General features: G+C 41.6%; 1 protein-coding gene and 2 long non-coding RNA genes across 3 annotated transcripts; 2 read left to right on the top strand and 1 right to left on the bottom strand.

Annotated features, from left to right (window-relative positions):
* Positions 1-18: 18 nt before the first annotated feature.
* LOC148360503 (uncharacterized) lies at positions 19-3,838 on the top strand. The gene is made up of 2 exons (XR_015851072.1): positions 19-2,490; positions 2,749-3,838. It is a non-coding gene; the product is annotated as an uncharacterized LOC148360503 (long non-coding RNA).
* A 2,300-nt stretch (positions 3,839-6,138) lies between these two features.
* On the bottom strand, positions 6,139-24,556 carry crtac1a (cartilage acidic protein 1a). Its single transcript, XM_088341345.1, has 14 exons — positions 24,424-24,556; positions 20,939-21,134; positions 20,677-20,873; positions 19,472-19,608; positions 19,253-19,409; positions 19,060-19,194; positions 16,487-16,623; positions 16,281-16,417; positions 13,905-13,987; positions 13,416-13,516; positions 8,914-9,082; positions 6,818-6,963; positions 6,703-6,742; positions 6,139-6,620 (listed from the first exon to the last, which is right to left on the bottom strand). Exons 1-14 carry the CDS (start codon positions 24,431-24,433, stop codon positions 6,613-6,615), a joined length of 1,653 nt encoding a protein of 550 aa, XP_088197471.1. The 5' UTR covers positions 24,434-24,556; the 3' UTR covers positions 6,139-6,612.
* LOC148360502 (uncharacterized) lies at positions 8,826-14,839 on the top strand. Its single transcript, XR_015851071.1, has 3 exons — positions 8,826-9,115; positions 13,870-14,011; positions 14,531-14,839. It is a non-coding gene; the product is annotated as an uncharacterized LOC148360502 (long non-coding RNA).
* Positions 24,557-24,667: the final 111 nt, after the last annotated feature.

The raw sequence follows: 24,667 nt of genomic DNA, 5'->3' as shown, positions 1-24,667 counted from the left end.
TATCAGTAAAACTATCAGTAAAACTTTCATAGGTTTCTGTATTTGAATGAGGACAGCATGTTAACAATGGCAGAAGGGGGAGGAATAAGTAACGGAACTTTCCAAAATCACATAAGAAAAACAAAGCATGTGCTTTCAGTAAAACTTCTACAGGTTTCCGTATTTGAATGAGGACAGCATGTTAAGAATGGCAGAAGGGGGAGGAATAAGTAACTGAACTTTCCAAAATCACATGTAAGAAAAACAAAGCATGTGCTTTCAGTAAAACTTTCATAGGTTTCCGTATTTGAATGAGGACAGCATGTTAACAATGGCAGAAGGGGGAGGAATAAGTAACGGAACTTTCCAAAATCACATAAGAAAAACAAAGCATGTGCTTTCAGTAAAACTTCTACAGGTTTCCGTATTTGAATGAGGACAGCATGTTAAGAATGGCAGAAGGGGGAGGAATAAGTAACTGAACTTTCCAAAATCACATGTAAGAAAAACAAAGCATGTGCTTTCAGTAAAACCTTTACAGGTTTCCGTATTTGAATGACAGCATGTTAACAATGGCAGAAGGGGGAGGAACAAGTAACTAAACCGTCCCATTTAAAATTTTGTTGCCCCAAAACAGGGCCTGCTTTGACAACAGCCACCCAAACATGAATAGGTTTTTGTATATTAACAAGAATAGCATGCAAGTAACAATAAAGGTGAGGAATGAGTAACTGAACAGTCAAAAATCAAACAGCTGAAAAGTGTGCGTCTGCTTAAACTAAAACCGCTCAAACATGTATAAGTTTCCATGCAATAATGAGGATTGCATCCATCTGATAAAAAAGGGGAAGGAATAAGTAACGGAATCTCCTGTCATTGATCTGATCTTTGTCAAAATCACACTGATAAAAAACCTTAACTAAAACCAGCCAAAAATGGATAGTTGTCTGTATTTTAACAACAATAACGTGCAAAAATTGACAAAAGGGGGAGGAATAAGTCACTGAATCGTCCCAAAATCATTCATATGAAAAACAGTGTCTTCTCTAACCAAAACCACCCAAATCATTTGAAGTCTTCATACTTTAATGAGGATGGCATGCAAACAGTGTCAGAACGGGTGAGGAATAAGTAACTGAACCCTCTGCCTAAGGAGACTCAAAGAGGCATTCGTTTCACCAAAAAGTTAAAAAAAAGCTAAAATGGGTCAAATGACTAGTAAGACGAGCTAACATGAAACAAAAATAAGCTGAACATTAAAAGTAGCTGAATTCTTGATTGACTTGAATTTTCTGGCTCAGGTAAATAGCAAATGTAACTGTTCAGTTACTTGTTCCTCCCCATTATTTTATTGCTTGCATGCTCTCCTCGTGAAAATAAGGAAACTTATAAATATTTGGGTGCTATGAGTTAAGCTATACACTGTTTTTCATCTGTATGATTTTGACAACGATCATTTTGCATTTGATGATGAGTGTAGTGGGAGGAATAAGTAACGGAACTGTTTGTCGTTGTTTGCATGTGATCCACTTTAAAATAAGGAAACCCATAAATATTTGGGTGCTTTTAGTTTAAGCACTTTTATTCATCTGTAAGATTTTCGACAGTTCGGTTGCTTATTCCTCCCCCTTCTGTCATTGTTTGTATGTCATCTTGATTAAAATGTAGAGATCTATACATATTTAGGTGGTTTTAGTTAGATGACACACTTTTTTTTTCCATCCGTGTGATTTTGGACGGTTCAGTTACTCATTCCTCCCCTTAAATAAAGTAAGTTTTCATACCCTTTTTCATGCCCTGATCTTGGCACCACGGCTGATAAACGTCATGTAGCAAATTTGGATCTTTGTATTTTATTTTGAAATGAAAACAGCACTTCCTGAATGTCCACTTCTTCCAAAATGTGTGCAAAGACGTAGCAAAGTTGAGCACGTGGGACAAAAAAATGTCCAAATGTCTTCCTTCTGTCTTCCGTGTTGTGACTCAGAAGAGTTTTCCACCAAACCTTTTTGCCAAAAATTATTAGAAAAAATACAAGTTTTAAGTTTACTGTTAAATAAATACAATGGAACCTCAAACTGCCCTAGTCTCCTTAGGTTTAGTTACTTATTCCCCCCCCCCCTTTCTGTTACTGTCGCATGCCATCCTAATTAAGATGTGGAGATCTACGAGTAATTGCGTCGTTTTACTTAAACCCGACACGTTTAGATCTGTGTGATTTTCACAAAGATCAGTGACATTTAGGTTTGGTTACTTATTCCTCCCCCTTCTTTTATTAAGTGGATGCTATCCTCATTATCCAGGGAAACTTATACACGTTTGAGTGGTTTTAGTTCAAGCAGACAGTGACTTTTCATCTGTGTGATTTTTATTCGTGTTGAGTTACTTATTCTTCCCCTTTGTTGTTTTTTTGCATGCTATTCTTGTTGAAATACGGAAAACTATTCATGTTTGGGTGGTTTTAGTTCAAGTAGGTTCTGTTTTAGGGCCAGAAAATATTAACTATAACAGGTTCAGTTAGTTGTTCCTCCCCTTTCTGTCACTGCTTGCATGCTATCCTCATTCAAATACAGATACTTATGATAGTTTTGGTGGTTTTACTGAAAACTTTTTTTTCTATGTTATTTTGGATGGTTCAGTTATTTATTCCTCCCTTTTGTCGTTGTTCGCATGCTATTCTTGTTATAAATAAGAAAAACTATTAGTGTTTGAGTGGTTTTAGTTAAAGCGGGTGCTGTTTTGGGGGCCAGAAAATATTAACTATAACAGGTTCAGTTACTTGTTCCTCCCCCTTCTGTCACTGCTTGCATGCTACCCTCATTCAAATACAGAAAGTTATGATAGTTTGGGTTGTTTTACTGACAGCAGATACATTTTTTCATCTATGTTATTTTGGACGGTTAAGTTACTTATTCCTCTCCTTCAATAAATTCCCAAAGATTCATATACTTTTTCATACCCTGATCTCAGCACCACGGCTCCAAAATTAATCAAAGATTTAGGCATCGTCTCGTCCTGTAGCAGATTTGGATCTTTGTATTTTATTTTGAAATTAAAAATTTCCTGAATTTTCCAACTCTTCCAAAATGTATGCAAAGACGTAGCAAAATTGAGCGCCTGGGACAAAAAATTGTCCAAATGTCTTCCTTCTGTCTTCCGTGTCGTGACTCAGAAGAGTTTTTCACCAAACCTCAAAGTTTTGCCAAAAATTATTGACAGGGGGTTTGGTCACTTATTCCTCCCCCTTCTTTTATTAAGTGGATGCAATCCTCATTATCCAGAGAAACTTATACACGTTTGAGTGGTTTTAGTTCAAGCAGACAGTAACTTTTCATCTGTGTGATTGTTTTAGGCTTGAGTTACTTATTCTTCCCCTTTGTCGTTGTTCGCATGCTGTTCTTGTTGAAATACGAAAAACTATTCATGTTTGGGTGGTTTTAGTTCAGGTAGGTGCTGTTTTGGGGGTCAGAAAACATTAGTGACGGTTCAGTTATTTGTTCCTCCCCCTTCTGTGACTGCTTGCATGCTACCCTCATTGAAATACAGAAAGTTATGATAGTTTGGGTTGTTTTACTGAATGCAGATACATTTTTTCTTCTATGTTATTTTGTACAGTTCAGTTACTTATTCCTCCCCTTCAATAAATTCCAAAAGATTCATATACTTTTTCATACCCTGATCAAAATGTATGCAAAGACGTAGCAAAATTGAGTACCTGGGACATGAAATTGTCCAAATGTCTTCCTTCTGTCTTCCGTGTGACTCAGAAGAGTTTTCCGCCAAACCTCAAAATTTTGCCAAAAATTATTTGGAAAAAAAAATCATGTTTGCTGTTGAATAAATACAATTGAACCTCAAATTGCTTTCAACTGCTTTTATTTTTTCTTTTCACAATAATTGACAAAAAAAAACAGTCAAAATAAACCAAAAAATCTTCCAAACAAAATAAAAATCAGCACTGAAATGTAACGACTGGGTTATATTCACACGGTCCCTTTATTGTCTCAATTTGTCTTGGATGCCCTTATTTGGTCATAAAGAGAACGGAGCATGTGACCTCAGGTTAAAGTGACAGTGTGTAATGGTTCTTTTTTGAATATTTGAAAAAAAAAGAAGCCTAATTTAGACATGAGTAAAGGAGCTCGCTGTATGAGCTGCATTAAAATGACAGAGTGGAATACTTCACCACTAGGGGTCGTTGTAGCTCAAAACAGAACTGAAAAGTGTACATTAGAAGAAGACTTTCAATTTTTTCTCTATGAGCAAGGATGAATTTCTTCCAGGACATTTAAGTCAGTGTTAATCCAACAAAAGAGCAAACGAGTGTAATACACCCGGAGCGGATGAAAAGAGAAAACGGATGGAGTTGGTCAGAGCTAGTTTGAGTAGCTAACTACAGCGGCTAGCTGGAGATGCCACTAAAAAGGCCTGTAAACGATTGCAAAAGGCTCACTTTATTTACACGGAGCAGATAACAATAACAACAGACGGGCGCTGAGCCATAGGCTACAGCCGAATGGTTAACTTGGGTGGCCAGAGAAGGAAACAGTGGAAAACAAGTTAAACAGGTCTAAATAACAATACTCAGCCATGTTCGCTTGCATGAGCAACTGTGGAAGACGAGGGACACCGAAGGATGAAGGAGGAGCAGCTGACATTAATAATAGCCGCTAGCAGCAAGCTATAGCCTGGCTAACATAAGTGGCTAGAGAAGGAATCAGTGGGGGAAAAAGGGGAAAATCCCATAAATCAGAGACATTCAGTTGAGGAAGACGAAAGACACCAAAAGATGAAACAGGAGCAGCTACTGATTATAATAGCCACTAGCAGCAAGTTATAGCCTGCAGCCAAGTGGCTAACATAAGTGGCTAGAGAAGGAATCAATGGGGAAAAAAATGGGAAAATCCCGTAACGCAGAGATGTTCTGCTGTGGAAGACGAAAGACACCAAAAAACGAAGCAGGAGAAGCTACTAATTATAATGGCCACTTACAGAGAGCTACAGCCTGCGACCAGGTGGCTAACACACGTGGCTAGAGAAGAACACAGAGAAAAAAGAGAAGGACGCCTGAATTACAGAACTTGGAGACGTCAGCTTGCATGACCAGCTGTGGAAGGACACAGAACAGCTCACACAAATGGCAAGCAGTGTTCAATAGCCTGCAGCTAAGTGGCTAACATAAGTGGCTAGAGAAGGAATCAATGGGGAAAAAAACGGGAAAATCCTGTAACACAGAGATGTTCCGCTGTGGAAGACGAAAGACACCAAAAAACGGAGCAGGAGCAGCTACTAATTATAATAGCCACTAGGAGCAAGTTATAGCCTGCAGCCAAGTGGCTAACATAAGTGGCTAGAGAAGGAATCAGAGGGGTAAAAAGGGGGAAAATCCCATAACTCAGAAATGACGTCAGCTCGCATGACCAGCTTTGGAAGGAAAGAGAACAGCTAACTCTAACGGCAAGCAGTGTTCAATAGCCTGCAGCCAAGTGGCTAACATAAGTGGCTAGAGAAGGAATCAGTGGGGAAAAAAGAGGAAAATCCCATAACTCAGAAATGTTCAGCTGTAAAAGATGAAAGACACCAAAAGACGAAGCAGGAGCAGCTAATAATCATAATAGCCACTTGCAGAGAGCTACAGCCTGCAACCAGGTGGCTAACACACGTGGCTAGAGAAGGACGCAGAGAAAAAAAGAGACGGACGTCTGAATTACAGAACTTGGAGACGTCAGCTTGCATGACCAGCTGTGGAAGGAAACAGAACAGCTAACACTAACGGCAAGCAGTGTTCAATAGCCTGCAGCTAAGTGGCTAACATAAGTGGCTAGAGAAGGAATCAGTGGGGAAAAAAGAGGAAAATCCCATAACTCAGAAATGTTTAGCTGTAAAAGACGAAAGACACCAAAAGATGAAGCAGGAGCAGCTACTAATCATAATAGCCACTTGCAGAGAGCTACAGCCTGCAGCCAGGTGGCTAACACACGTGGCTAGAGAAGGACGCAGAGAAAAAAAAGGACGCCTGAATTACAGAACTTGAAGATGTTAGCCTGCATGACCAGCTGTGGAAGGACACAGAACAGCTAACACAAACGGCAAGCAGCGTTCCATAACCTGCAACTAAGTGGCTAATATGGGTGGCTAGAGAAGGAAATAGCGGGGGGAAAAAGTAAAATATGCCGTTTAATGCTAATCGCACAAACAAAACAAGCTAGCTTGACAAAGTCCCCATTTGGGCTTCCATAGTAGCAAGAAGGTGTCCAAACATCAGCTGTGTTTTGCTTATTATCTCAGTCATTATTGTTTTATTTAAATGAATGAAGTATTTTTACACCACTAGGGGTCGCTATAACAAGAATAAAAACAAGAAGGATGGAAGCCTTCAGCTTCGAAGCCGAAGTCGAACGGAGGCTGTAAAACCAAGCTGGGTCTGGAAAGGGGGCGGGGCAACAAGGGAGGAATACAACATTCGATATTACCGACACAATGTGCTTCAATCAAAAAAATATTACAATTTAATTAAAAAAAAGAAACAAAAAAGCAAAGAAAACATTTGTTTTGTGGTGGCACAGAAGGAAAAAAAAGTGAAAACAGTCCGGTAAAACTTAAACTCGGAGTTGACTCGGATGCAAAAATTCCTCAGATGCCTGCGAAAAAAGTAACAGAAAAGGAAATGAAAGGAAACTAAGCTCCGAATCGAATTTCATGTCTGAAAAAGTTGAACCTTACCCTCACAGCGGCCATTTTTCACAGTAAAGCCTTCACCACACTGTAGGAAGAAAAAAACAAACTTTATATCTAAAAGGACAAAACATGAAAGCAAGAAAAACAATGAAATGCAAACCTCCGTGTCATTGGCCAGCGTGGACATTTCTCCCTCTCTGGGGTACAAAACTTGCAAGACCGTTTTCATTTCGGAAGGATGGAGGACACGCGTGACCAAGCTGCCGTCAGGCCAAGAAACCTCCAGCACGCAAGCGTCGTCGTTTCCTGAAAAACGTCAGTTAAATTATTTGGCGTTTCCTTTCTTTCATGTTATGTTCAGTTGGATTATTGCATTATATTTCATTGTCTTGGACCTTCTGGACATCCCTCATTGTCTTACTCTCAAATTTTGTTCAGTTGTTGTTATCAGGTTGTTCCGTCCACGTCTTTCTTGTGTTATCTTACTTACATGTTTTGTTCTGTTAGAGCTGGTTTATGTTGGAATATGATTTTGTTGTTCTATACACTCTTGAGTAGGTTCCCTGCGTCCTCTTAATTTACTGTTTTGTTCAGTTACAAATACAACATAGTTTGTGAGGTCTTCCTTTCATGTTTCGTTCAGTTGGAGCTAGTTCGCATCCTTTCATTATATTTCATTATCTTGGACCTTTTGGGCTTCCCTCATTGTCTTACTCTCGTATTTTTTCCAGTTGTTGTTCCAACATATCATGCGATCTTTACTTTCATGTTTTGTTAATTTAGAGGTAGTTCGTGTGCGTATATTATATTTACTGGCTCGTCGTCATAGCACTCTCGTTGTTGTTCCGTCCACGTGTTTCTTGTGTTGTCTCACTTACATGTTTTGTTCTGTTAGAGCTGGTTTGCGTTGGAATATGATTTTGTTGTTCTATACACGCTTGAGTAGGTTCCCTGCGTCCTCTCAATTTAGTGTTTTCTTCAGTTATAAATACAACATAGTCTGTGATGTCTTCCTTTCATGTTTTGTTCAGTTGGAGCTAGTTGGCATCCTTTCATTATATTTCATTATCTTGGACCTTTTGGGCTTCCCTCATTGTCTTACTCTCATATTTTGTTCAGTTGTTGTTCCAACATATCATGCGATCTTTACTTTCATGTTTTGTTCATTTAGAGCTAGTTAGTGTGCTTACATTATATTTACAGGCTCGTTGTCATGTCACTCTCGTTATTCCGTCTACGTCTTTCTTGTGTTGTCTTACTTACATGTTTTGTTCTGTTAGAGCTGGTTTGTTTTGGAACATGATTTTCTTGTTATATACACGCTTGAGTAGGTTCCCTGCGTCCTCTTAATTTACTGTTTTGTTCAGTTATAAATACAACATAGTTTGTGATGTCTTCCTTTCATGTTTTGTTCAGTTGGAGCTAGTTGGCATCCTTTCATTATCTTGGACCTTTTAGGCTTCCCTCATTGTCTTACTCTCATATTTTGTTCAGTTGTTGTTCCAACATATCATGCGATCTTTACTTTCATGTTTTGTTTATTTAGAGCTAGTTCGTGTGCGTACATTATATTTACTGGCTCGTCGTCATGTCACTCTCGTTATTCCGTCTACGTGTTTCTTGTGTTGTCTTACTTCCATGTTTTGTTCTGTTAAAGCTGGTTTGTGTTGGAACAGGATTTCATTGTTCTATACACGCTTGAGTAGGTTCCCTAGCTTCTCTCAATTTAGTGTTTTCTTCAGTTATAAATACAACACTGTCTTGTCTTACTTTCATGTTTTTTTCAGGAAGGAATAATTCGTGTTCCAACATATTCGGTGACCTCTTAATTTCATGTTTGAATTATTTCATTGTAATTAGATTTTCAACATATCCTGTGTCATCATCCTTTCATGTTTTTGTTGAGTTAAATGAAATTGTTGATCATTATTTATTATCTTTTTAATTTCGTGCTTTTATTTTATTTTATATTGTTTTTTATTGTATTGTTTAATTATAATATTCCTATTTGTGTTTGTATGGAAGTAAACAAAATAAATTAAATTGATTTGATTTCGTTTCCGGGTACAGCCATTTTTGTTTTATATTTTGACCAATCACAGCTCGGCTTCTACGAAGAAACACGAGTCGTGATTGGTGGTTACGCTGCTGAAGGTTTGGTCACTGTGATGTCATTTTAAGATGAAGAAAAAAACAATAACAAATGTTTAAAAAGCAAAGCCTGCGTACAAAAGTCGATATTTAAGAATGATGTACCTAATCCGAAGTGAGCGACGGGTTCCATTTCACAAAGGTAGCCGGATCCTCCATCGATAATGCGCACGTGCGAGCCGCTCCTCTTGGTGAAGATGGTGACTTTGGCGCCTCGGGCGAAAGAGCCGAAAATCGTGCGAGGGACCACTCGGAGCCATTTATTGCCGGAGCCCTGTTCGGTGTCATCGAAAGGGGGGCAGATTTGGTAAGATAAAGATTTCTTAAAAAGACTAAAATAAATTCACCCTTCCGGAAAGGTTTGCAGTGCTTGACCATTAAACCTCGTAGCTCGCCTTTGTAGCATTTTCATTGGACTCACGGGGTCTCGTGAAAAAGCGCCGCTGTGCCGTTAAAACAGCTTTCAGTCGCTTCACCTTCACACAGCGTTCGTTTCCACTTAGCTTGTCAAAAACAGTATGCTTGTGTAACGGGTGTAATATTAACTTTTGTTTAGTTGAAATTCCTGCTGAAATATGTTTGTATAGTTTGTGTATAAGTGTCCTGCAATGATGAGTCCAACAGCGCCACCTGCTGGTATGCAGCAAGGTTAAGTTTAGCCTCTGATTTTATGACCGGAAGGCAGATATTGTTGGCAGTCTCCAGCGCGCTGCTAACGACAATTGACAAATCTTGCAACTTACACAGTGAAGGATTTTATACATTTTACTATAAAGGATTTTGTATGATCAAATACAAATTACATTTAAATGCAAAAGATATTCACTGGCTGAGCTGTGGGGCGAGGACAATGCAACCTAGTGAAGAATGATGTTTACAGGAACAGCGGGGAACTGGGATAAAGGGCTGATAAGATAATCAGCACTTCTTGACGCAGACAGCCTTGGTTACGTAGAAATGCTCGGGGATGTTATGACCATTTCAGACATCGAGGCAAGGGGGCTTTCCTGGCAAGCCCATGGAAGGAGCTGGCACACCAGCTTACGGAAAAAAAACGTGGGCCGGGAAAAGGAAGCGAGAAGATCGAGAAAGTAGGCTTGACGGAGACTCGAGCGGCACTATTCGGCTAATTCGAGAGTTCACTTAGTTCAATTATTTAAGAAATTAAATCTGCCCCCGTGTGAAAATGTCGGCTATTCTTGTCCATCTTTTCCCATCAAGAAACGAGCGTGCATTGTTAGGAGAATGCAGGTTGTGTTTGGTTCATGGAGTCAGATAACTCATTCAAACAATTTGGTAAACCATACATTTTAATATTTAATTCCTAACAACAGTAATGTAATTGATATTGTCAAGCTGTTTGGATTTATTTTCGTTTCGTTTCTGTCGCCATTTCTGTTTGTTTTGCTGTACTGAAAGTCTAATTTCCCTCATAGATTTTGAGAACCAGCGGAGGTGCTAACCACATGGTGTGTGTATGTTGTGTCGCTCATTGCAGGTAAATTGTTCCCGTTTTTTATACTCGTGATAGTAATTATTTCTATTTTCACAAATATGTAAAAAGGAAGGGCAGCACGGCAGCGCAGTGGTTAGCGCATGTGCGGCACAGTTCAAGTCATGGGAACCTCCTGCGTGGGTTCAAATCCAGCTCCAGAATTCCTGTGCGGAGTTTATATGTTCTCCCCGTGCTTGCGTGGGTTTCCTCCGGGCACTCCGGTTTCCTCCCACATTCCAAAAACATGCATTTCAGGTGAATTGGCCGGTCCGAATTGTCCCTAGGTGTGAATGAGCGAGTGAGTTGTCTGTCCCTGTGTGCCCTGCGATTGGCTGGCAACCAGTTCAGGGTGTCCCCTGCCCACTGCCCGATGATTGCTGGGATGGGCTCAAGCACCCCCGCGACCCTACTGAGGATGAGCGGTGCAGCTAATGAGATGTAAAAAGGATGATGTTGGTCAAAATTCAGATTGAAAAATATGTCGAGTTGAATTCATTGTAAAAGTCAAAACCACTATATGATCACTTGTTAAAAGTATCTTGTTAAAATGGATGTAAAAATTATTGTGACGGTTGATTTTCTGAACGGACGCAGTTGTTTCGGATTTGGTGAGAAAATACTCTAGATCAAATTGTTCTGGAAGCGGCTGCCCTCACAGTCAACTTTCTTTTTTTATTTACAGTCCCTATGTCAGAAATGAAGTGGGCTAAAATTCTCACAGAAAGCCAAGGTGGCCATCATCTGGTGTAACGGGGATATTTTATACTGCGGTCAACATTAATGCATCAATTTTCTGACAGAGGTCGCTATTTTTTTTAAAATACAAATTTATTTTTAAACTGCAGTCAACAATACTGGCAACGTATGATTAATTTTATGACAGAGGCCGCGGGCCAGTAAAACATTGATCACAGGCCGTAACTGGCCCCCGGGCCGGACTTAGGACATGGCTGATTTAAGCTTTTACAGTACAACAACATGAAACTCATGCCCAGGATTAGTGTTTGAAATTTTTCGATAGACAGAGTGTCTGGATAATTTTTTTAAGAAAAATATGTGATTTGGCTCAAAAAAGGTTGGGAAACAATGGTCTTTGGTACAGTCTAAGCCAGGGGTGTCCAAACTTTTGAGAAAGCGGGGGGGGGGCAGATTTGGTAGGCTGAAAATGAAAGGATTCTTCCATCAGTCTTTCATAAATTCACCGTCCGTCAAATGTTTGCAGTGCTTGGGGATCAGCGTCGCAACTTTCTACCTAGCCTATGTAGCAGTTTCATTTGACTCGCCGGGCCTTGTGAAAAAGCGCCGCTGTGCTGTTAAAACAGCTTCCGGTTGCTTCACTTTTTCACAGCGTTCGTTTAGAGTTAGATTTAGTAGTCGGCATGTTTAGTCTGCCAGTGCCTCTTGATATGATATACTTTGAAAACAGCCACAATCTCTCGGCAAATTAGGCGGACGCAGTTATGAAAAAATACTCGAATTTCCACTTTACCTGGAAGCGGCGATCCTCACAGTCAACTTTCTTTTTTTAATTTACAGTCGCTCTGTCGTAAAAGGGTTGGGCTACATTTTTCACAGAAAGCCAAAAGCAAGGTGAAATGGTGAAATCTGGTGAAATGGTGATTCTTTTTTTTTTTGGTACGAATTAATTTTATTCTGCGGTCAACATTACTGGAAGGCCACATATTATTAATTTTATGACACGGGCCTTAACTGGCCCCCGGGCTGGACTTTGGACATGTCTGGTCTAAGCTCTTTGCAACAGATAGATTAGCATACATGCCAACCCTTGATATTAAAAAGTGGTTGATTTTAATGCGCACTCCATTTTTATGTGCGAAATACAATCTGTCACCAGAATATTAAAACAAAATTAACGGAAAAAAACTTGTGCTTGTTGAAAACTGAAATCTAATGCAATCATTGGAGCGGTCTATTTACGCACAAAGACTTGGTCTCGCTTCAAGATAAAGTACCGTATTTTCCGCACTATAAGGCGCACCTAAAAGCCTTTATTTTTTTCAAAATGTGACCATGCGCCTTATAATACAGTGCGCCTTATTTATGGAACAAAATTAATTCGCAAAGTCTTGCAACTAACTTGCAGCCGCCGACGAGATTTTCCCCCGAACGCCAAGTAGTCCGCGGTGTATGCTGGGATTTATTTACCGGCGTTTCATTGGCTAACCAATGTGTCAATCATCATTTAAATCGATCACTATTGGCTAAAGTTATTCGGAGGTCAAGGGGCGGATCCTTTTTATCATTTACAGGCTGGCATTGGCTTAAACGACGAAACAAAGCCTGCAATTGGACGAAAAAGATGAATGCGTATAGCACGTGGCTGACGGCATACAGAAAGCATTTTTTTACTATTTTGTATTTGTAAATATTTTATTCTCCTGGATTTATTAAACTCACGGATATAAGAGGACCACGGCTGCACATTATTATGAACACAACGACTTCGGTGAGCTACTCTGGCTATATATATTATCCCTGTATCTTGTTTCAGACTGAACTCGATGTTTCTGTGATAAGCGGTGCAGATCATGGATGGAATGGAGTGTCTATTTTTAAATTCAACTCAATTCCAAGTGTTTATTGTCATATATACAGTAAAGTTGCGAGCGAAAAAGAAAATAGAAACTAAGGAATGGTTGGCATTTCTTGAATCCCAAGACTTTAACCTTCCGAATGATGGAACGATGCATTTGAGTGACATCGTACGGACACCGCATCCGCACGTGTTCTTGACTCGTATTTGCGTCTTTGCAAGCTTTGGGAATGTTAAGGGGGTAAGAAGTTGGACTGAACTATCTGACTGTTTTGTCGACGTTCCCATTGTAGCGCCTTATAATCCGGTGCGTCTTATGTATGTCAAAAATAGGACCAAAAACTATTTTTTCGGGGTGCGCCCTATAACCCGGTGCGCCTTATAGTGCAGAAAATACGGTAGTCATAGACTGAAATACTAGTCTCAATTCATTTGTGCTGTTGTTTGAATTTGAAAAAACCTGTAGTTCTAAAGGGGAGAAAAGTTGTAATCTAAGGTCTAAAACGGTAGTGTTGGTGAGTCTGGATTAGGCTAGCAACAAAATCTGGGAATGCATACCTGCGCCACTTTAAATACAGAGATGGGTTGTGCTGCACTTTCCCCGTGCGCCAGCAGAAGCTCCAGCTGCCCGTCGCCGTCCACGTCCGTCACAGTGCCTCCTGTTGGAAAAACACAAAATTCTTGCTTCGGTTGGAATGCACAGCCAAGGGCTTTTGGAGAGGACGCCGTTGGGAGTTGCCCCAAAATATGCGCAGAGACGAAATATGGCAGCGAGGGAACGTCCTTTATCCAGCAACATTCATCCACGTTCAAGCCACGTTCTAAGTCCGTCCGAGAGACGCTGGCATTTATACTGTGTTCAACAAGATCACGTGATGTTTTTCTCAAACTCGACTCGCTTAGTCAGCAACTTGTGATTTCTTGTATCAACATTGTTTCATAACATCCTGCCAGATGTCTGTTATCAGCTCTGTTGTCAGCTCAAAGCTGACTTACAGTTAATCCACAACAGGGCAACCACGAGACCTTCTCAGATGTTGTTCCTACCTGTTCCTCTGCCCTGAGGCTCGGCGGCGTCTCCGACGTCCAATTCTTGGATGACTGGGTCCGCGTTGGCTCTTCTGGACACCCTGGAAACGTTCACATATGTTAAGGTCGGACTTGGAATTATTCCGTGGATCATTTTAATATCACTGCTAGTTTGGATTCGAGCACATTTTTAAACATAGTCACTTATGGTTTCTGCTATTTTGTGTAGTATGACGCCTAAATGTAAGGTACAGTCAACCTTTTTCAAGCTGAGATACATTTATTTCATTGAAAAAAATTCCGCGGATCACCACCAGTCAGTACTGTTGCCTCTCTTGTCAAAGCAAATCCAAATGAAAGATAGCTTTTGCTAGACCGCACAGGCACACAAATTGGATAGTGTCCCACGGCAGACCGGTGTGGTTGAAAACACTGCAATGACCCCCGGGTTAAGTCGTCCCTTCTAAAGGATTTTATACATTTGACTATAAAGGATTTTATACGATTGACTACAAGTTACAAGTATTCAGTTTAATGCAATAAAGATATTCACTGACTGTGCTTTAGTTCAATGTACAATAAAAGGCAGGCTGTGTGGAATGCATAAATGGCAGTTGTTTTGTCTAAGACATTTCCGATAACAGGATGCCTGGGTGTGGTGACACAGGACGACCAGAGATTGTTGGGCACAAAACAACTGCCTTGGCACGCCAATGGGAGGAGCCGACACGCCATCATGTGGGGAGAAGATAACCAAGAAGAGAAAGCTAAAGTTAGCTGGTGATGTCACATAGCCAATAGGGGAATAGTGGGATGTCTTTTCTTTGTTTGTTGAAATGCATAAATGATCCTGGGCAACTCGGACGGGGAATGTCTCCTGTTTACACTTAGATGTGCTGTTAGGAATAATAAAAATCCGCCTCCGTGTGGTCCTTCCTGGTCATTTCTCTCTCAAAAAAAACGAGCGCGCATAATTGTTAGATGAATGTAGGCCGTGTTTGTTTAATGGAGTCAGATAACTAATTCGAACAATTTGGTAAACGGTACATTTTGATTTTAAATCCCAACACCAGCTTACGATGTTTTCACGTTATTGTTGAAAAATGTATTGTTTCTACTCTTCATTCAAGCATTTTCCCCACTATACGACATCAAAAACAAATTTTCATGCCCAAAAATGTAAAAAATTGTAACTGCTCAGTGCCTTTTTTTATGACTGGTCCAGTTACATCTCTCGGAGGCCTGTTTGCTGTTGGTCGAGATCATACATAATGCTAGTCTGCTATTAGTTTGCGTCGTGGCTTCATGAAGATACCTATAAACTATTGACGGAAATCTCCCATAATGTTCCTTTTATCCCTCTAAACTCATTAGAGTCGTGTGTAACAAACTTGAATTTGTTTAAATATGGGTCCCAAGAATTGCGACGGTGTTAAATGGAGAATTAAGAACATGATAACCATGGAAGCTTGTGTTTATGTAAAGTAGGCTTAAACGTATTTGCTCAAGGTGTGTATTTCTAATCATTTTAATGTTCCCTTTTGGCGTCTCTTAGTCTCCCTGTCTTTGTTTAAAGGTGTTGGTAACTTTCCAGGGGGGGGGCTGATCTTTTATCTTTTATCTTTGTCTCAACATACCAGTACTTTTCCATGTCTTGTGATCTCAATAAAACACAATGGCAGGCTGGGGTAAAGCCAGAAGGTGCGTGGCCAGCGAGACGAAAGAGAGTAAATTATCCGTCGCTTCTTCTCCAGATGCAGTTGTAAAAATACAAAACAAGTCTTTGCCTGAATTTCCTTCTACGGTTAGCCAATATTTTTTTTAGCTCTCCCACACTTCAGTGGTTGTTTTAGACCCAACAGTTTATCGATAAATATGAAGAAGGCAAAAGCATCGTTACCCTCACTAAGGGGTATGGCACAACCAATCCGCAATCGGTACTATTATTAAGAATAAGAAGAAAGCAACAAAGTATTTTAAGAGTATGACAGTTTTCACACGTGTACATTTAGTTTGACCGTCATCTCAGCCCCCCCTCCTCACATCCACCCACTAACTCCTCTGTACCAGTTCAAGTAGCGTCACACCAAAAGGTAAGTAATTTTTTCCCCCTCATTTTTCCACATTGTAACTCTCTTATCCTGAAAGTCTGGTTGTGGCAGTACTCATTCTTTTTAAATTCCGTAACTCATAATGATGTTAAATATATTCAGTTTTGCCTCACGGACCCGTGAATTGTTCTGCGGCACTCCTAATACACAAAAGTCGTAAATTTCATGGGACATTGTCAATTGTCCAGTTTTATGATCTATCCATGGCAATTTCAACATGAGGCGGTTTTATTAAGAACAGTAACAAATTCCTCGAGGTGAAAGTTGGGTTTTTCGTCCTCACCTGAAGAGTCTATTGGGCGCTTTGCCTCTGTAGGCAATATTGTTGAAAAACACTTCCAGACTCTTGTCGTTGTCAAAGTCAGCCGCTATAACTGTGCGGATCGGTGAGGGTGTTGCAAACGCCGCCGTCGCAATGTTCTGAAAAGAAGACGGTAAAGCCGTTTGAGATTTGGACTTCTCTCACCTTCATCACGGAGTCTCGCCTACCTTGAAATCGGAGTTGCCGCCCTGCAGGTAGAGCCTGTGGGGGCCGTTCCAGTTGCCGTACACGATGTCTGTCTTTCGGTCGCCGTTGAAATCCGCCAGTGCGACTCCCCGACCGTGCTGGTTGGCGTCCGCCACGCCTTCGGAGGCACAAACGCGGAGAACGATGGAGCCAAGTCAGCATGGAACGTTGTCTCTAAGTCTTGGAGGTGTACAGTGGAACCTCGCTAGTTTGCGGTTCCACTTTTGCGGGTTCAGAGCTTCGCTGGTCTAAAAAATATACCTTACCGTCTCAATAAAAGCATTTATTGACTTGAGCAAGCGCGAGCTTATGTCAACTGAGGACACGGTGTGGACACTCTTATTGTGAACGGGAGGGGGAGGCCCTGACACAATGCTTAGTCATGGTGAGTTACCGCTTTGCTCACCCCCCCTCCTTTAACTCCTCCCACCTCACCCCCTTCTTATGTGGCGCTCAGTTTATCATGAAGGAACTCGGCGACGCGACGTACGTATATTCTCTTCTGTAACATTTCATCTCAAGTTTGACTTTATTATACCAAAAGCGAGCTGTTGTTTGTACTACCTAAACACTGCTAATTGTGTGTGGTTTCGTGTATTTGTTGTAAAAGCCTTTCGATGCCGCGAGCTAAAGTACCCGGTATGTTGTTATTGTCAGGAGGTAGCTCTTTCACTTTCATTAAAATGAACACAGACCATTTTTTTAACTGTTGTTTCCCAAAACGCTTCACAAAGACTCATCAAATATCACATTTTCACTGTTTTTATTTTCAATATGTAACCGGTAGTGTTAACAAGCGGTTAATAGAGGTCGCTGATTCGCGCCTCGGCCGAGTCATACCTAATTGGTAAAATGGCGGCGCCCTCTGTTGGCTGCGGCTGCATCGACTCGCTACAACGGGTCAGGTGTATCGACATTTCGTTCTGTGTACATTGTTACAAAGAATGACAATACAAAGGAAATTATTATTATTATTAATACAATCATACTGAATGGTTCCTAGTGGTTTTGCCGCAGTCCTATTCCGTGTACATACATATTTTACAGTTTTGGTTTTTTGTTATAACATGAATTTCACTCTCTCTACCCGTATTCTATATGGTGTACTGTATACAGGGGGGTATACTGTATACCTGTATACATTTTTGAAGCATTTTTGAAGGGGCGCCGCTACTTCGCGGATTTTCAGTTTTCGCGGGTGGTCTTGGTCCCCATTAACCGCGATAACCGAGGGATTACTGTATTTCATACCATCTTCTGTTTTTCTAAACATCAGTGTTCCCAACTCCCCTTTTGGTCCCCTTTGTACACCCAACTGTCCCGTCCTTCTGTCTATACATCCATCTATCCATGCTTCCATTCATCCGTCCAACCATTCTTTTTTATGTTTGTCCATTCATCCATCCCTAATACCATCCATCTGTTATTCCACGTTTCTATTCATCCATCATGCTTTGTTTGCATCCACCTCTTACTCCCTCTGTCAACCAGTCCGTCCATCCATTGATTCCTCCATCTGTTCATTCATCCCTCCATTTGTGCTTTCATCCAACCTTCCATGACTGTGTCTGTGTAACTATTCATCCATCCCCTAACTCCCTCATTCTATTTCTCAGTCCATCTATCCCTCCCATGTCTATTTATCCCTCTGTCTGTCTATTCATCCATTCATCCATCACTAACTCAATCTGTTCTTCCATCCATCCCTACATCTTTTCTTCTTCCTTTCCTTACTTTCTTCCTTACTGTTTTGGATTCCATCTGTTCATTCCTGTTTTTCCATCCTTCCAGCCATTTTTTTTTTAAATTTAATTTGTGCCCTTAGGGAAATTCATTTTCACTATGGGTACAGGCAGTGCTGTTGCAGCAGAGCGTGCACCAAATGACCTGTTTACAGCAACTAATATTCCCAGGCAGTCTCCCATCCAGGTACTAACCAGGTCTGACCCTGTTTAACTTCCAGAGATCGGGCGTTCTCAGGGTGGTATGGTCGTAAACAGGTCCAGCAGCCAAAGCAAACAACACGTCCGACACAATTACAATCTAGCGCCACCAACAGGAAAACTTGTCTTGTTGTGGATTATCGGAGTCGAGCTTGACATAGGGAGAACGCATTAGTTTAACACGGGAAATTCCAGGCTTGTTTCTCCTGAGTGTAAATGTCAGCGAATGTTATTATTAATCGCCTTGGGCTGCCGAGTAATAACATTCTTCTTGGCGTGGAACATGCAGTCAAGCCAAGAATTTGGATGTCAGGCCGACCCCAACGAGTTCTTGGAAATTGTGTAACTGGAAAATCGAAAGAGGACGAACACATTCTGTCTGGTAGCGTGCATTTTGAGATAAACAGGTGCGTCATCGCGAGGGGGACGTGCTAAGTAATATGAGATGTTGTCTGAGGATATAAAAAGCCAATTTTCTTAGACGAATGAGAACTCTGTTTTGAACTTTGACGAAGATAATTAAACGTCTCTCCCTCCCCGCCAAGACTTCTCCCTTGTTTTACATGTTTTGGGGCGAGGCAATAAGGTCTGCTCCGAAAGTCTTTTCTCACCTGCCCGCCCGGCAACATCGACAAAAGTGCCGTCGCCGTTGTTCTTGAACAAGAAGTTGGCTCCGTTCTCGTTGTCACAGAAAACATCCGACTTTGCTTCGCTGAGTATCGGTCCCACTACGACCCCTCGTCCGCCTGCATCGACACGTGAGTCAAAACTCATGCCCGCTTCCGGATCATGTTCGATTCCCACCTGTGAGCTTGTTGACTCCGGCTTGGGCGGCCACGTCCGACAGCGCCACCACGCCGTTGGCGACATCGCTGGCGGCCGCGTCCATCTCCAGGAGAGCGTGGGCTCCCACGCCGCCGCTGGCGTAGTTAGCCACGTAGATGGAGTACTGGCCCGTCCCCTGAAGGGAACACGGCAGAGGATTTAATCTAAGACCACATGGACGTGGTGGAGGGGACTGACCTTCCTGTCCACGCACGCCACCGAACGTCCGGCCATGCGGTTGGCCACGCCGCGCTGCACGTTGACCTCGTCGCTCAGCAGATCCTCGAAACGACCGTTACGGAATTTGAAAAGCTTGTCAGAATACGTGGCCCGACCTGAAAACAGGTAAACCGTTTGATATCTATATCGTTTTGCATGTAATCAAGTCATGTTTATTTGTTTGGCCCTTAATCACAAAGAGTCTCAAAGGGCTGCACAGACCACAGACTATTCCAAACTACAGACTATTACGACACCATGAGATGACCTGTTTACTCCACTAATTCCTTGAAGATTTTGCATTTAATTTTAGCCAATTTAGACATTGTAAAAGAGTTGTAAATGTTACCTCTTTCTAGAAGTCAAATCAATGATTGTGCACACTGTACGCGTAAAAATAGTGTGTAAATTGAATCACTAGTGTCGTCACGCACACTTATTTCAGGGTCTAATTTAAACAAAACCGGGACATTTTCGTAATGATTTATTCGAATTTCATCGGCTAACCAATGTGTCAATCATCATTTGAATCGTTCACTATTAGCTTAAGTTGTTTGGAAGTAAAGGAGGCGTTCTTATCAATACAAGCTCGTATAGGCTAATGTTGGCTGTGGACCGTGAAACAAAGCCTGCAATTGGCTGAACTGTTATTATTATTACATACTATCACATCTTAAGCTAACAGGGAGCCAAGGCAGGTTAGCTAAAATCGGGGTCATGTGATCAAACTTTCTTGTCTTAGTTAAAAGCCTCTCTGCAGCATTTTGTACCGGCTGAAGGCTCTTTATTTTGGACTTCGGGGGACCGGAGAGTAGTGCATTACAGTTATCAAGACGGGAAGTAACAAACGCGTGAATTATAATCCCCACATCCGACTGAGACAGCATAGGACGAATTTTAGCAATGTTGCGAAGATGGAAGAAAGCTGTTCTAGTCATATTCTTCACGAGTGTTTAAAGGGACAGATTGGGGTCAAATAGGACACCTAAATTTTGGACTGAGTCACTCTGGGTGATATTACATTTGTCAATGTTCAGAGCAGTTTTTGAGAACAGAGGAGAAGAAGAAGTAGAAGAAATTGGAATGGGGTGTCCCCCTAGCGAGATTTTTTTAATTGACATTCACGTAAATATACAAGTACTGACAAACCTAAACGCAAAGAAAGATAGGTGATGAATTATTACCAGAGTAAGCATTATTGGTGTTGAGGAAGTAGATCTCCTCCCGGCCGTCTCCATCCACATCACAAGCCGTGACCCCGATAGCGTTCCCGGCCGTGTCCCGCAGAGCGTAGTAAGGCGAACTTCTGTCATCCACGGCAATGTTGACCATCTTATTCTGAGTACGGTCATATTTCAACACCAGGTTGGGCCCGTTGTACCTGAAGGCCACAAAGACGTCAATAATCCAGAGACGTGTTTGTTGTCTTCAATGGGGTTGGCTCACCCGGCCACCACCACTTCAAGATGGCCGTCGCCATCCACATCCGTCACGGCCATCCCGTAGTTGAGTTGCGTGGGATTGTGAAGCCTGTCGGGAGGGAGGACGTTTTGTGTGACTTCCTGGAACATCCCCTGAGAAGCCGATGGTTCCAAGAGTCCCATCAGGAGGACGAAGAATCCAGTAGTCCACATTGATTGATCTGGTGACATCATAGAGAAACAACAGATTGTTAGTTCAGTGGAGAGTAGTTTGAATGTTTAGCCCGTGATTGGTCAAAGAAGGGGCTTGGTGGTACAGTACTTGAGGAATTCGGTACCGTCCGTAATCATGGTAAATGTGAACTCTCTACCAAATAAGACCGACGAACTGGCTGTGCTGGTGAAAAACATCAAAGCGTACAGGGAGTGCAGTTTGCTGTGTGGAGCTACCCGGCTTCAGCGCTGTTAGGGCAGAAAGAGACACAAAAGCCTGCGGGAAGCGGGGAGGAGGCGGACTCGCTATCTACGTGAACACGAGGTGGTATAACCCTGGGCACAAAGATTTCCATCTGCTGCAGGGACGTCGAACTTTTGGCCTAGCGTGTGAAGTCATTCACTCCGCTGTGGCTAAACTACAACACAGCACCCTGAGGCCATCCTGTTAATAATCAACACAAGGTTACTGCTGGAAGTGTGAAAGTATCCATCTATCTATTTATTCGAGTAACTACAATAGTAATTGGATACGGGAGAGTGCACGGATAGCAGATACGTTAATTACTAAAGTAGAAGCCCCTTGAGCAATTTTAGCAATGAACACGATTTCGGTTCTGAAACGTCAGAACATGATTTGTCGGGTAAGTTTTTCCTCGGTTATCATCCTGATGCTGTGTGTTTAGATAGCTCTGAAACTACTGAACATTTTTAGTGGTTTAAAGTTAAAAACATACTCTGAAATAATTTATTATCACACTAATTTTGCTATCACAGAATACTTGTCAGGACCAGAACAGAGACATGACCCACTCGTGTAATGTTTCTCACAGTTTTATTGGGAAGAAGGGAAAGGGTTGAACCCACGATCCGGTGGTCACGGGGATCAGGTCGCTCTGAAAGCGGAAGTGGAACTTCCGTGGCGAGCGATGCCGGTGTCGGGAACGGAAAAAACTGGTCAGTAGCCGGGATAGGAGAGCAAAAACGTGGTCGGGATCGGAAACAAGTCGAAAGCCTGGAGAGGAGAGTAGACGTGGTCGAGATCAAAAACGGATTGTTATTCGGGACGGGAGAGAAGACGTGGTCGAGATCAAAACAGATCGTAACGGGAGACAAACAGGAGCAAAAAAAAAACGGGACAGGCGAAAAAGGGCTTGCCGTGTAAAAACAAAGATTCGCAGACGGACCGACAAAAGGGGACTGACAGGACAGCGTTTAAATACTGACAGGGACCCAAACTGTCAACAAGCTGCAGCTGGCGCCACATGGGTGGGGCCAATTGGGAGCTAACAATGGTTCACAACCTCGCCCAATAGAAAAGGGCCACAGCACACCCTATAGGTGGGACCCTAGGGTGCCCCAAGCCCACCACTCATCTCCCTGTACACTAAGTAACCAACCTGTAGAATTTGTTACATTTTGGGACGCATTTCACAATGTATGCAGTCAATTTATTTAAACATCGATAACTTCTACTCATGTGAGTAATCCAAAAAAAGATATTAAAAGTAAAAAAGGTCCATAAATATGCAGTATTAAGAAGCATAGAGGTAGACGATAGAACGTACTGATAGGTTGTATGTTCAGTCTAAATCAGTTAAAATACATGATCTTGAAATATGTTGGTATTAATTTTATATTACAAAGTGTTTCGTAAATGACGACTAAGTAATCTTCAAGAGTTTTTGGAGCTCAGAAAATACACGACATAATCAATGCCCAAAAGTATCCATTGCTTCTGTCACAGTTGCCGTGGCGCCCAATTGTGGCGCCAGCTGCGGCTCGTTGACAGATTGGCTTTCAGTCTAGTTAAGGCCACTCTTCCTTTGTCAGGCCGTCACCGAACCTGTGCCCCACAAGACGTGGGTTCTGACTCAGTCCTGTTTCCTGTTGGTATTTCCTGTACAATATTGTTCCCGTCTATTTTGTCCTGTTTGATATTGGTTTCCAGTTTTGTTCCCGTCTATTTTTGTCCTTTTATTTATTCTCTCCAGTTTTCGTTCCCGTTTAGTTTGTCCTGTTTAATTTGAATATCCTGTCTGTTCCGTCCTGTCCAGTATCAACCCCATCTGTCTGATATCTGCTCGGGCAATTGGTATCGATCTCGTCGGTCTCTGGCTTCCTGTCTTTCCACGCCAGACCCGCTGCCTAACGTGCATGACTCCCCATTTCCCGTAAAATAAAGGCTTGTGTGAGAAACATCACGCATTTGTGTCCTGATCCTGTTCTGGTATTGACAGCTTCAAATAATTGGTCACAATGTAAGGATAATGGGGGTCTGTAATGATTGGTGATTACGATAAACTCTATCTACTCAATATTATCCCCAATGAATAGATTAAATGTTTGTCGTAATTGAAATATTTAATAAATGGATTGATTTCTCTCATGTATATACATACAGTATATATATTGTATGATTTAGTTATTATTGCCAGTGTTGGGAATTAAATATCAAAATGTACCGTTTACCAAATTGTTCGAATTAGTTATCTGACTCCATTAACCAAACACATCCTACATTCACCCAACAATTTATGCGCGCTTTTTTCATGAGGGAAAAGATGAACAACAAAGCCGACGTTTTCACACGGGGGCAGATTCAATTTCATTAACAATTTAACTAAGTGTACTCTATCGAAAACGGCCGAATTTGTGTCGTTGGAGTCTCTGGGGAGCCCTCTTATGAAGTCCTTTAGCTCTCTCCTATTCACCGTCTTTCCCCCCGCATATTGGCGTGCCGACTCCTCCCATGGGCGTGCCAAGGAAGCCCCCCCTGGGCGTCGCGATGCCTGGAATACTCAAAACAACACCGAGAGATTCTACATCATCAGGGCCTTTCTGCGTCTGGATGTGCTGATTATCTTATCAGCCTTACGTCCCGTTCCCGCCGTTCCAGTAAACAACATTTTCCACCAAGGTGCCCTGACATTGAACTACAGCCCAGTCAGTGAATATCTTTTGCATTAAATGTAATTTGTAGTCAATCGTATAAAATCCTTTATAGTCAAATGTATAAAATCCTTCAATAGTCATCAATAAACATGTTAAATTATGTAATGGTAACCACTTTACTAAGTTTGTGATACATGAATAAGAGATTACTATCTAATTATTCGATCTTTAGGCGGTTTTCCCCCAACTAATAAATCATTTACTCTACAAAGGAGCTCTTTTTCTCTACCCTTTGCAATAGTATACTGACTATTAATTTGACATCCGCATATCGTCTATCCGATTGATAAAATGCACTTAAAATAACGAGGGAAAACGACACGTGTGTTTCTAATTGTTTACCTGACGGCATCCGTGAGTGAAAATGAAACAAAAAAACGTGAGGTCCTGCAGAATAGACGATGCTGGAAGATGCACACCCTGGGTAGTTGCAGGATTGCGCAACCCTTACAAAACAGTGCAACACGTGCAACGTTAGCCAATCAAGTTGCAGGATTTTCTCCAATAGCATCCGAGCTCCACTGAAATACATAATACAAAAATCTCAGAACATGATTTGGTGAGTATTTTACATAAAATTGATAAA

The sequence above is a fragment of the Urocampus carinirostris genome, chromosome 8 (assembly GCF_059441175.1).
Source record: "Urocampus carinirostris isolate Australia breed hairy pipefish chromosome 8, RoL_Ucar_1.0, whole genome shotgun sequence".
NCBI classification, from domain to species: domain Eukaryota; kingdom Metazoa; phylum Chordata; class Actinopteri; order Syngnathiformes; family Syngnathidae; genus Urocampus; species Urocampus carinirostris.
Note: the sequence above shows the minus strand (reverse complement) of the source record. Positions and strands in the feature narration are given on the sequence as shown.